Source organism: Canis lupus, chromosome 28 (genome assembly GCF_003254725.2).
Source record: "Canis lupus dingo isolate Sandy chromosome 28, ASM325472v2, whole genome shotgun sequence".
Classification (NCBI taxonomy): domain Eukaryota; kingdom Metazoa; phylum Chordata; class Mammalia; order Carnivora; family Canidae; genus Canis; species Canis lupus.
In genome coordinates, this window is record NC_064270.1 from 41,172,137 (window position 1) to 41,184,954 (window position 12,818).

The 12,818-nt window shown below is 64.4% G+C and overlaps 3 protein-coding genes across 3 annotated transcripts in view; all 3 read right to left on the reverse strand.

Moving 5' to 3' along the window:
- Positions 1–12,818, reverse strand: part of CALY (calcyon neuron specific vesicular protein) — a 150,280-nt gene that overhangs the window by 65,629 nt on the left and 71,833 nt on the right. The gene's annotated exons all lie outside the window — the stretch shown is intronic.
- SPRN (shadow of prion protein) lies at positions 1,751–3,590 on the reverse strand. The gene is made up of 2 exons (XM_025467772.3): positions 3,444–3,590; positions 1,751–2,237 (listed from the first exon to the last, which is right to left on the reverse strand). Exon 2 carries the CDS (start codon positions 2,220–2,222, stop codon positions 1,779–1,781), a length of 444 nt encoding a protein of 147 aa, XP_025323557.1. The 5' UTR covers positions 2,223–2,237; positions 3,444–3,590; the 3' UTR covers positions 1,751–1,778.
- Positions 7,654–10,731, reverse strand: LOC112672551 (olfactory receptor 226-like). The gene is made up of 2 exons (XM_025467746.3): positions 10,504–10,731; positions 7,654–8,872 (listed from the first exon to the last, which is right to left on the reverse strand). The coding sequence occupies exon 2, from the start codon at positions 8,836–8,838 to the stop codon at positions 7,903–7,905; it is 936 nt and encodes a 311-aa protein (XP_025323531.3). The 5' UTR covers positions 8,839–8,872; positions 10,504–10,731; the 3' UTR covers positions 7,654–7,902.

Consider the following 12,818-nt stretch of genomic DNA (forward strand, 5'->3'; position numbering starts at 1 on the left):
CCGGGGTCTCCGCCGAGCACCCCCCGATGCCGCCCACCCCGCGTGCACACACTAACCTCTCCTGAGGGTCCCCGGCCCAGGTGCCGCCTGCCTCCTGCTGGGGCCCTGGCCAGTAGAGTGCAAAGCGTCCACACTTGCGGCTTTGCCCAATGCCAGGCACTCCCTGACTCCGCGCATCTCCACGTGGTGCGTGCGGCCTGCCAGGGCGCCCGGAGGCTGGGCCCACGCTCCTGCCCTCAGGTGGAACCAAGTGCGCCCAGGGAGCAGCCCCGATGGGTGTCCTGCCCGCAGGTACGGTGGCTCAGTGGACACACTGCCCCCAGGCCCTGGGCAGGGCTTGGCCATGGCCTGCGGGTCTTTGGTAGCATCACGTTTGGTCTGGAGTGGATGGAGGCGTGTCTGGGCTTGCTGTCCCCCGGAATGCTGGCAGTGTGGACGTGGGCGGCTGCGGGGAACTGCGTCCTGGTCTTTGGAGAAAAATGCTTGGTCCGCGATTCTGCTGGTAGCTTGGAGACCCCCCCCCCAACCAGACCTGTGAGTCAGCTGTGGGGCCCCTGCAGGTGCTGGCGTCTGAGTCCCGAGGCCCCGGGTCTGGGGCGCAGCCCAGCAGCTGCTGAGGACTACAGTGAGCACCAGAGGAGGAGATTGGAGGACCTGGCGGGGACGCCGTCCTGCCGTGGGCTACGGGCTGGAGGGTGTGAAGAGCTGAGGGCCGCGGGGCTGAGCTCAGGGACGGTGACCCAGGCCCGAGGCTTGAGGGAAACGGGCCTCCTGGCGCCTGAGAAGCCGAGGGCTGGCCTCCTGCACAGGGCTGCTGGGGTGCCGGAGGCGCATCTTGCAGGGCCCGCCTGGCATCTCCTCAGAGGCTCCCCGGCTCTGTCCTGCCCTTGGAATGGCGGGGGCTCAGCCTCTGCGGGCTTTCTTGGCCTGAGCCGGAGTCCTCAGGCCCTCGGTGCCGCCTGCTGGTTCTGACCCGGGGTCTGGCCCGTGCCGGTCACACGTCCCCTTCCCGGGAGGTGCTGCGGGGAGGTGCTGCTGTGGGCTACAGGGCGGCCTCATGCACCTGGCTGCCCCGGGAGGGCCCAGCGCCAGGGCAGTTTGCGTCCCTGGGTGCCCACGGGCACTGATTCCAGAAGGTGAACCTGAAGCTCAAAGGAAACGGAGAGCTCTTGAAATTTAAACAGAACCTTTGTGTTTTTTTTTTTCCCTCCCAAAATAGGTCTCAAGAAAAGTGGAATGATTTGTTTCAAGTTGGGCCAGAGTGGCTCCAAGGGAACCCTGGTCTGAGTGTGGCCCAGGGAGGGACCGGCCGCTGCGCCCGGGGGTGAGCTGGCGAGGCTGTGGCCGGGTGCTCTGGGGGTTGTGCGGAGGCCCGTGCTGGGCGCGCCTGGGCTCCGGGACCCGCAGGCGGTGGCAGGCACACCGCAGCCCGGGAGTGGGGCCTCTGGTCGGTTGGGCGCTTCTGTGAGGGAGGCCGCGGGGTCCTCGGGTCCCGGCCGGGTCAGCACCGCCCGCAGCCCTCGCGTCCAGGGCGGGGTCGGGGGAGCTGCCGAGGCCTCAGCGGCCGCGTGGCCCCTCTGGGCGCCTGGCCAGGTCGGTGCAGGAGGCACAGGGCACCTGCCTCTCTGGGGAGCCGGCGACGCGCAGGCAGTGGGCCGGGCATCCCCCAGCGGGCGCGCCGGGCTCTGGGCGGCGGGGAGGGGGCCGGGCAGGGCGGGGGAGGGGGCCGGGGGCCGGGGCCGGGGCCGGGGGCCGGGGCCGGGAGCCCCGAGCCGGGCCTAGGGCGGCAGCAGCCCCCGCGCGCCCAGGGCGCCGCCCAGCAGCAGGCAGAGGCGCGGGCTGCCCGTGGGTCCGGCGCCCGAGGTCCACGCGCGGAAGCCGTACACGCCTCGGCCCGTCCCGTTGCCGCCCGGGGCCGCGTCCTCGCCGTCGTCGGGGTCGCGCTCCCCCAGGCCCGGGGCCCTCCGCCAGCTGGACCCCGCCGCCAGGCCCGCGGCCGCCCCCGCCCCCGCCGCCGCCCCCGCCGCCGCCACGCGCAGCGAGGAGCCCCCGTAGCGCGGCGCCGGCCTCACGCGCACCCGCGGGGCCCCCCGCGCGCCCCCGCGCAGCCCTCCCCGGGCGCTGCCGCGAGCCCCCCCACGGCCGCCCTTGGCCGCGCCGCCGTCGCAGAGGAAGGTGGCGGCCAGCAGCAGCGCCCAGCACGTCGCGGCCGTCCAGTTCATCGCTGCGGAGCAGACCTGCGGCGGAAGGGGAAAGGGCCTCAGCTTCCCGGGGCGGGGGGCCGCGGCTGGGGCCAGGGGGGCCAGGGGTCGGGGGGCCAGGGGTCAGGGGCTCAGGGGGTCAGGGCCTGGGGCCAGAGGGTCGGGGGCTCGGAGACCAGGGCCAGGGAGTCAGGGGGCCAGGGGCTGGGCACAGGGGGCTCGAGGGGCCAGGGGTCCAGGGCCTGGGTCCAGGGGTCAGGGGGCCGGGGCTGGGGACAGGGGTCAGGGCCTCAGGAACCAGGGGGGCCAGGGAGTCGGGGGGCCAGGGGCTGGGCACAGGGGGCTCGGGGGGCCAGGGTGTCAGGGTCTGGGGGCTCAGGGCCCAGGGGGGCCAGGCCTGGGGACAGGGGGCTCAGGATCTGGGGAGGCTCAGGGACCAGGAGCTCAGGGCCCAGGGGGCCAGGGCCTAGGGACAGGGGGCTCAGGAGCTCAGGGACTGGGGAGGCTCAGGGACAGGGGGCTCAGGGGCTCAAGATCTGGGGGCTCAGGGTCCAGGAGGCTCAGGGCCCTGGGGGGCCCAGGGCCTGGGACACGGGGCTTAGGGACCAGGGGGGCCAGGCCTGGGGACAGGGGGCTCAGGGTCTGGGGGCTCAGGGACCGGGGAGCCATGGCCGGGGCTCAGCGTTGGGCGCTCCGCGGCCACCAGCATCCTGAGCTCAGGGTGGGACGGCTGGGGCCCGCGGGTGGGGGAGGGTTAGGCGGTCAGGCCTGGGGAGAGGGTGGGGTCCCGTTCAGGAAGGAGGAAGGGGTGAGTTGGAGAATGACAGGGGTTATTCTGTGCCCGGGGGTGGAGCGGGAGCAAAGAATGGGGGGGGGGGTGAACACCTGCGCTGGGCCCCGCCGCCTGGGCCGCCCCGGGACCACCCACCCAGGCCCCGCAGGACCCGAGGCCACAGTGGCGGAGACCAGGTGTGCGTCTCCCCCGGACCCTCCGGGGCGGAGCAGGGCGTTCTGGCCTCGCAGGCGGCGCGGACACGCGCGCCGTGACCCGGTGCAGGCCCCGCCCCGCAGCCCGGGACCCGGGGGCCGTCCGCTCCCCCCACCGCCGCGGAGCCCGGGGCCGGGCCGGGCCGCTCGCTGGGCCCCATCGGGCCGCGGGGACCGGCGGCGGCGCGACCCTCCCCGACCCTCCGCCACCCTCCCCGGGCCCCGGGCCCTCGCGCCGCCTCCGCCCCGCCTTACCCGCCTCGGGCTTGCTGCGGACCGCGGGCCGGAGACGCCGCTGCAGGGGCGCGGGAGGGAGGGAGCGGCGGCGGCCGAGACCCCGCTGCGGGCGGGCGGAGCCGGCTGCCGAGGCCTCGGAGGGCGGGGGCGGGCGGGCCCGAGGCTCGTGCCCGGGAGGGGAGGCGGCGGCGGCGGCGGCGGCGGAGGAGAGCGGCCCGGCGGCGGGGAGCGCGCGGCCCCTCGGCACCCGCCCCCCCGCGCCCCCGCCCCTGCCCCGCCATCCCCGCTCCGCGCCCCCGCCCCGCCCCGCCGCCTGCTCCCCCTCCCCCTCCCCCCTCCCCCTGCTTCCCCCGCCCCCCTCCTCGCCATCCCCGCCACCTGCTTCCCCCCTGCCCCCGTCCCCGTCCCCCTGCCCCCATCCTCGCCATCCCCCCCACCGCCTGCTTCCCCCTCCCCTGCCCCCCATCCTCACCACCCCCCCGCGCCCGCTGCACCCTGCACCCCCGCCCCGCCATCCCCACCCCGCGCCCCTGCCCCGCGCCCCGCCGCCTGTTACCCCCACTCCTCCTCCTCCCCCCTCCTCGCCATCCCCACCACCTGCTTCCCCTCTGCCCCCGCCCCCCCCGTCCCCCTGCCCCCATCCTCACCATCCCGTCCCCCCCCCCCTCCCCCCCCGTCCCCCTGCCCCCATCCTCACCATCCCGGGACCCCCCCCCCCCCCCCCCGTCATCCCCGCCCCGCGCCCCGCCGCCTGTTCCCCCTCCCCCTGCTTCCTCTTCCTCCCTCTCCTGCCCCCCCCACCATCCCCGCCCGGCCCCCCCCCCCCCCCCCGCCATCCCCGCCCCTTGCCCCACTGCCTGTTCCCCCTCCCCCTGCCCCATCCCCCTCCCGTCCCCCTGCGCACCCCCATCCTCACCATCCCCGCCCCCCCCTGCGCCCCTGCCCCCGCTTCCCCCTCCCTCTTCCCCCCTCCTCCCCTCCTCCCCTGCCTCCCTCGAACCATGTGCCCCAGACGCCCTCAGAATGCCCCAGCGGCCCGGTTCTAGGTCCCGGCGGCGTCCAGGGCCCGCAGGAGGCCCCGGGAGGAGGGGGTGGCTCTTCCAAGGCCGCGGAGCAAAGGAGCCATGGCTGACCTTGGCTCCCGGCCTGTGCAGCCCCTGCCTGGAAGCCGAAGCCGCTGTCCCAGCCAACCGCTCCTCCCTGTCCCGCTGCATCCATCACACTTCCCTGCTACCCGGCTTTGAGGTCTCCTCCCCTGCGCCCTGGCCAGTCGGCCTGGGGACACCACGCTCCCCTGATGGCTTCAGGAGTGCACCCCACGGCCTCCTAACCTGTGACATGACTGACCCCTCTCGATGCCCAGAGGCTCAGAGCTGCTGCTCCACACACAATCCTGTGATGGCGCGACCCCTACAACCTCAGAATGGGTCTGTATTTGGAGATGGGGTCTTTACAGAGGTAATCAAGGTAAAATGAGGTCCGTAAGGCAGGCCCTGATCCAGTCCACCTGGTGTCCTTATAAGGAGAGATCAGGACACAGGCAGGCACAGGACCAGCAGGTGAGGACACGGAGAGGGGACGGCCATCTGTGAGCCCAGGAGAGCGGCCTCAGGAGGAACCAGCCCTACCGCACCCTGTGTCAGACTTCCAGCCCCCAGAACCGTGGGAAAACGTATGGAGGTTCCTCAAAGAGTTAGAAATAGAGCTGCCCTACACCCAGCAATTGCACTGCTGGGGATTGACCCCAAAGATACAGATGCAGTGAAACGCCAGGACACCTGCACCCCGATGTTCATAGCGGCAATGTCCACAATAGCCACACTGGGGAAGGAGCCTCGGTGTCCTGCGACAGATGATGGATAAAGAGGATGTGGTCTCTGTATACAGTGGGATATTCCTCAGCCATCAGAAAGGACAAATACCCACCATGTGCTTCGACGTGGATGGAACTGGAGGGTGTGATGCCGAGTGAAGTAAGTCAGTCGGAGAAGGACAAACATTATATAGTCTCATTCATTTGGGGAATATAAAAAGTAGTGAAAGGGAACAAAGGGCAAAGGAGAGAAAATGAGTGGGAAATATCAGAGAGGGAGACAGAACATGAGAGACTGACGTCTAACTCTGGGAAACGAACTAGGGGTGGTGGAAGGGGAGGTGGGGGGGTGACTGGGTGACGGGCACTGAGGGGGGCACTTGCCGGGATGAGCACCGGGTGATATGCTATATGTTGGCAAATAGAACTCCAATGAAAGAATATACAAAAAAAAAAAAAAAAGAAAGAAAAAGCTCAGGTGACAAGTGAAATTGAGGGAGAAGGATAGGATCTCAAGAGTTATGACAACAACAAAAAAGGAAAATGAACTTCTGGTGTTTAAGCCACCCCATGGGTGGTACTTGGTTGTGCCGTCCTGAGCAAGTAACAGAGAACCCAAGGGTTTCTAGTCCATATGGGAAAGTGAAAAAAGTACTAATGTAACTCATTTTGATAAACAAGATCAAGGAAGGACTCAGTGTGTCAGACATTGTTATAAAAGGTCACGGGGATAAAGCAACCTGGTCTTGGCGAGGATCACACAGAGCAGTGCAGGCAAAGTGAGTGTTGCTAAGGGACACACGGAGCAACTTCACACGCGCCTACACGAGTAGGACGGGGGCGAGAGCGTGACGCAGCCGGAACCTCAAAGAATCAAACGGAAATTCTAGAACTGAAAAGAATACACTTAAAAACGCGGATTAGATGTGGCCAGGGAGAATTAGTAGCCTGGAAGAGGAGAAGGAAATTTCCAGAAGAAAGCACAGAGAGGAAGCCAGCGTACACAGCAGGCTGCCGGGGCTGCGGGGCCACACGCAGAGCTGGGTGAAGGGGGGATGTGGCAGGTGCAGTGTCTAGGGGCACAAGCCGACCATTTCCAAAAGCCGATGAGACAAGGCACACATTCTAGAAGCATCACAAGCTCCAAGCATGGCAAGTACAGAGAAGAGCATGCCCTGGAAGCCAAACACCAAACTTCTTGTTAGAAGACCTTGAAAGCTTCTGGCAACGGGGGAAACCCAGTAACCTAAAGGGACTGAAGACAAGCTGATGTCTCCACAGACACGGGGGGCAGCTGAGACACAAGGTGCGGTTTGCAGAGCTGAGAGGCCCAGACAGAAGTCCTGTGTCACACAAGCTCCCACGAGTGACCCGGGGGCGCGCACGGCTCTGTGGACGTCAGACCCGAGCCTCAGGGTCGAGGCGGGAAGCCTTACGGGAGACAGAGGAGCGCTTCTTCAAGACCTAAGGTTAGATTCACCAAGGTGACAAAACAGTTCGGAATTTCGTGTGTGTAATGACATAACCTCAAAATAATAAAGCAAAACTGTAGGAAATCACGTCTGTGCATTTAACAGTCTCACATGCAAAGCAGTGGCACAGGTTTGTGGGTACGTGCCGCCGGCGGGGGGACACGAAACACCTCGCTGGGGCCGCGGCAGGGGAAGCAATGAGGTCACCCTGACCAGTGACGACAGCACACTAAGAAGGAGAGTGCTGGGCCAACCCAGTTTCTGCCCCTAAGTGCCAGGGAACAAAGAAAAGGCAGAAATATCACATATGGGCTTGCCGTCTATCTCTTAGACCCGCCAGGTTGTTTTTTTATTTTCAAGATTTTATGTATTTATTCATGAGAGACACAGAGAGAGGCAGAGACACAGGCAGAGGGAGAAGCGGGCTCCATGTGGGGAGCTTGACGTAGGACTCAATCCTGGGACCCCGGGGTCACGCCCCAAGCTGAAGGTGGGGCTTAACCACTGGGCCACCCAGAGATCCCCAAGACCCGCCAAGTTTTAGGTAAAGTGACATTCTTGTTTCTGAGGAAAGATGGCAAGTGTGTGGCCTATGACACTGTCTGGACGTGCCGGGACACTTGGCCCACCGTCCAGCCAGCTGAGGTTGGTGGCAAGGAGGTCTGCTCTAAGGCCTGGGGCCGTCGGGCCTGGAGGCCATCCAGGGGGGCTGAGGGACAGGGCAGCAGGGCCCAGGAGGGCCAGGAAGAGGGGCTGGCCACCCCCGGGGGTTGAGGGGAAAGGAGCCTTCCTGTGAGGGGTGGTGGGGAGGGAAGGGGGAGTGGGGGAGGGGAGGGGAAGGAGCGTGGGAGGGGATGGGGGATGGGAGGGGGCTGGGTAGGGGGAATGGCGGAGGGGAAGGGGCCTGGGAGAGGGAGGGGGGACGGGGGAGGGGATGGGGAAGGGGACAGGGAGGGGAGGGGGCCGCCCTCCTGGGCTGAGGCCCTGCCGGGAGCTGTCCACGCTCGGGTGCTGACGCTCTGGAGCGTGGGTGGCCGGGAGCTCTGGTCTCCCCGCTTGTTCGGTACCCCCCTGGCACCGGGTCCCTGGCAGCTGAGGCTCAGGGCGCCAGGCTGTGGCCTGTCCGGGCTGAGCTGGGGCTGTGAGCAGGGGGAGGAGGGCTTTGGGGAGTCCTTCCTCCTGCAGCTGGTGGTCAGCAGGGCCCAGGGGCGTGGAGGAGTTTGGCCAGAGCCGCCCTGATGTCCCGGTTGCGCAGGCAGTAGATGACGGGGTTGAGCAGCGGGGTCACGAGTGAGTAGACCACGGACACCCGCTTGTTGAGGTCGATGGAGCTGGCGGCGCGAGGCCGGGCGTACATGAAGATGGTGGTGCTGTAGAAGACGGCCACCACCAGCAGGTGGGAGGCGCAGGTGGAGAAGGCTCTCCGGCGTCTGGCCCACCCCGGGATCCTCAGCACGGTGGCCAGGATGTGCACGTAGGACACCGTGGTCACCAGCAGGGAGGTGGCGAGCACAGCCAGGGCTGCCACGAAGTCTAGAACTTCCACGGCAGTGGTGTCAGAGCACGAGAGCTGCAGCAGGGGTGAGACGTCGCAGAAGAAGTGGTTGAGGACGTTGGGGCCACAGAACCTGAGGCGCGAGATGAGAGCCACGGACACGAACGAGGCCAGGAAGCCGCCCAGCCAGGCGCCCAGGGCCAGCCACAGGCAGAGCCCCCGGTTCATGGTGGCCGGGTAGCGCAGCGGGCGACAGATGGCCAGGTACCGGTCACAGGCCATGGTGGTCAGGAGGAAGCACTCGGAGGAGCCGAGCGAGAGGAAGAGAAACAGCTGCGTGAGGCACCCTGCGAAGGAGATGGTCCTCGCCCGCGCCAGGAGGCCCGCCAGCAGCTTGGGAACGGTGACCGAGATGTAGAGGGTCTCCAGCACTGACAGGTTGGCCAGGAAGAAGTACATGGGCGTGTGCAGTTGGCGGCTGGCTCGGATGGTCACCACGATGACCAGGTTCTCCAGGATGGTCACCAGGTAGGTGGCGAGGAATAACCCGAAAAGCAGTCCCCGAAGGTGGCACAGCTCTGGGAAGCCCAGCAGGATGAACTCCGTTCGCAGGGCGTCGGTGGAGTTGCCCATGGCCCTGGCTGCCGGGGCGGGCCCTTCGGAGCACCTGGAACGGTGGGGGGACGTGGTGGTGAGTGGCCGCCGGGGCCGGTGGCTGTGCCGTCACCCCTCCCAAGAGGGGTCCCCACGGTGCTGCCCCCCTGGGTGTCACCCCCACCCCACCCCCAGCGCCGTTACCCGGGTGGCCCCTGCAAAGAGGCGTTGGGCCCCACAGGCCAGCGATCTACTGGGGAAGCCGCCAGGTGTGTGCCCTTCCTGCTCCAGTGCACCGGTGCCCGCCAGGGGTGTGTGCACACGAATGCACACCCACCCACCCACCCCGGGGCACCCTCCGCCTGTGTGCACCCCCCACATCTCCAGGTGTACACATGCCCCCCACACCTGGTGTGCACAGCACCCGGAGCAAGAGGAAGACCCCTTCTGTCTTTCGGGCGTGTCCCTGGGCATCATCCTGGCCTCGGCCAGAATGCTCAGGGGCCCTCAAGCCTGGGGACGGACACCACGTCCGTGGGACGGCCAGGGGGCTCTCGGGGCCCAGCAGCCACCAGCGTGTTTGCGGAAGGGGGGGCTCCTGTCCAGGTCGGTGGTGGCTGAGCCCCTGAGGCCTTTATCCTGAGCTTTCTGAGCAGCAAAGTGGCTGTTTGGGGACTGGGAGCCGCGAGGGGTAGGACACCCCTGCCCTAGGTGTCTCAGGGTGAGGGACCCCCCCCCCCGGCCCTGGGAGTCTGGGGAGCTGGCCAGGCTCGCGCTGCCCCGTGGACAGGGGTGCACCGGGCGTTCCCGCAGCACTACGGTCCCTGGGATACCACTGCCACTCACCCAGGGAAGGGACTGTGCTCCCGGCAACCCGCTTGGTCCTGGACGGGGGGAGGGGGGGCGGAGAGGGGGGCTGGCTGGGGGCTGGGGGGTGCGTGCATGGGCGGGTGCGGACGGATGAGGCCTGCCCCCCAGTTCTTGGCAGAGTGTCTGCAGACGGAGGGCGCACTCGGTCAGTGGGACCCGCTTGGACCCCAGGCCCAGGGCCCCTCGCCCTCCCCAGCCTATGCCTCAGGAACAGCCTCCCCCGAGGAGGTTCGGCCTCCCTGGGTCCTCGCGGGGCTCTGAGGGTCGGGGTCGGGGTCCGGGGTCCGGCCTGTTCGCCGCCTCTCCCTGGGTCCTGGCCACCAGCCCCACAGCAGACGCCGAGGCAGATCCTCACCTGGGCAGGGGTGCAGAGCCACTAGTGTGGGGCCCGGGGGAGGGGGCGGCCCGGCCCCTGACCTGAGTGACAGTGGGGTCACGCCCGCCGCCCTGGGGCGCCCAGGCTGGGGAGCCGGCCCGAGCCGTCTGGCCTTCCCCGGCAGCCCCCCGACACCCACTGTCGTCGGCCCTGCGGGAGCGCGGCCGCCAGCGAGCCTGTGCCCGGGGACCGTCGCTGCTCCCGGCGGCCTAATCAAGGGTGATGCATGGTGGCTCGATGCCAACTGTGCGGGAGGCTGTCCCACATGTTGTCCCTCGGGTCTTGCCTTTCCGCGTCACTGCCATTGCTGCTCCCTGTGGCGGCTGTGCTGGGTGTGTGATGTTCACCCCATCTCCGCCTGGGGCCTGTCTGGTGGCTTGAAGCCCCCGAGCCCTTAATAAGCCGGGTCGGCCGACGCCCCACCCCCTCGTCCCCGTCCCTCAGCGTCACTCTCTTGCCTTCATGTTCCGGGTCTTGAAAAACCACAATTTTCATGTGTTTGTTTCCTTTTAGGCGGGAGGTTCAGTCTTCGTCTGGCTTCCGTGCTGGTGGCAGGCGGGACCCCAAGTCCAGTCACCCCGTCCGCAACCTGCTGCGGCCCCTGAGCTCCTCCCTTTGCAGAGACCAGCAGTCCTGGCCTGGGCCCTGGTCGCGCAGCTGCCGTCCAGCCCGGCCCCACTGCTCCCGGGGTCACTGCCCCGCACTGCCCCTGCCCGGCATCCGGAAACAGCTATTAAAGACTAACGTGACAGCACCCAGATAATCATATTACGGGTCGTGTTTAACCCCGTCACTGCAGTGGAGGCGGCCCTGACACGAGCTCGCTCCGTGCAGCTGGAGGCCGCCTCACACGTATATCCTCAAAATGGATGTAGTCTATGTGTTGCAGTAGCTTCCCTCAGTTTTTAACGTATTTTTTTACTTTCTTTAAGGTGTCTTTTATTTTATTTTATTTTTTTAAAGATTTAATTTATTCATGAGAGACACACAGAGAGAGAGAGAGAGAGAGAGAGGGGCAGAGACCCAGGCAGAGGGAGAAGCAGGCTCCATGCGGGAGCCCAACGCAGGACTCGATCCCGGGACCCCAGGGTCAGGCCCTGGACTGAAGGCAGCGCTAAACCACTGAGCCACCCGGGCTGCCCTAAGGTGTCTTTTAATGAACGGATGTTCTTAGGTATTTTCATGTTCTCTTTATTAAGGTATCATACAGCAAAACCTACTCTCTCGGGTGTACAGTTCTGCAATTTTAGCAAATGCACATAGTCGTATAAGCACCACCGCAATAAAAATATACAAAGGTTCCATCTTCCAAGTTTCCCTCCCTGCTGCCCGCCCCTTGGTGAATAAACCTCCCCGTCCCCGGTGCCTGGCAAATCTGTTTTCTGTTCCTGTAATTTTGACTTTTCCAGAATGTTATATAAATAGGATCAAAAGAGCGTGTCCCATTTTGAGCCTGGCTCCCTTAGTGCGCTCCCTTCGTGGCTCAGCCAGGCTGCTGCGTGCGTCCCCTGCGTGGAAGACCAGCCGAGGTACCTGGGCCGTTTCCAGTTTTTGCTGATTACGAACTAAGTCACTATAAACAGTTGCTTACATTTTCCCGTGCGAATATAAGTGTGGGTTACATGAGAGTGTGTTCAGCTCTGTGAGGAGCTGCCAGGCTGGTCCAACGTGGCCACACCGCCTTGCACTGGGTACAGACTTTGAGAAACTGTTGCTCTAAAAAGTTTTTTCTGGTGTCTCCTTGTGTTGTTGGTTTTTTATTTATTTATCTATCTATTTATTTATTTAGATTTTATTTATTTATTCATGAGACACACAGAGAAAGGCAGAGACACACACAGAGGGAGAAGCAGGCTCCATGCAGGGAGCCCGACGTAGGACTCGATCCTGGGACCCCAGGGTCACGCCCTGAGCCAAAGGCAGACGCTCAACTGCTGAGCCCCCCAGACATCCCAAAAACATTTTATTTATTCATTCATTCATTCATGAAAATAGGGAGAGACAGAGAGAGAGAGAGAGAGAGAGAGGCAGAGACACAGGCAGAGGGAGAAGCAGGCTCCATGCAGGGAGCCCGACATGGGACTTGATCCCGGGACTCCAGGATCATGCCCTGGGCTGAAGGCGGCGCTAAACTACTGAGCCACCCGGGCTGCCCTGATTCTTAAAAAATTTACATACATCAAAATTCACTTCTTGTGTGGTAAAGTGTAATGGGTTTCAGCAAGCATCACGTACCCACCATTACACTAGGGTATGGAATAGTCTCCCTGCCCTGAAAGTCCTCCGAGCTTTACCTACTAAACACTCTCCTTCCCCTGAACTGATCATTACACCGTCCTCATAGTTTTGACTTTGGAAAAGTCATATAATCGGAATCGTACAGTATACAGACTTTCCAGACTATCCATTCACCTATTAAAGGACATGCTGGTTGCTTCTAGCTTTGAGTGATTATGGATAAAGCTGCTATCAACATCCATGTGCAGTTTTTTGTGTGGGCGTAAGTGTTCAAATCAGCTGGGTAAGTATCTGAGAATGTGATTGTTGGATCTTATGACAAGAGTATGTTTAGCTGCATAAGAAGCTGCCGAACCATCCCCCAAAGTGGCTTTAGGGTTTTGCCTTCCTACCAGCAATGTTGCTCTGTATCCTTACCAGCACTTTGCATTGTCAGGTTTTTGAATTTTAGCCATTCTTATAGGCATGTAGTCATATCTCGTTGTTTTAATTGTGCAATATTTTAGTTGTGCAATATTCTAGCAACATTTTTGTT

Bases quoted from the DNA above. Each gene is read 5' to 3' on its own strand.
- LOC112672551 (XM_025467746.3), bottom strand. From the start codon at position 8,838: ATGGGCAACTCCACCGACGCCCTGCGAACGGAGTTCATCCTGCTGGGC.
- SPRN (XM_025467772.3), bottom strand. From the start codon at position 2,222: ATGAACTGGACGGCCGCGACGTGCTGGGCGCTGCTGCTGGCCGCCACC.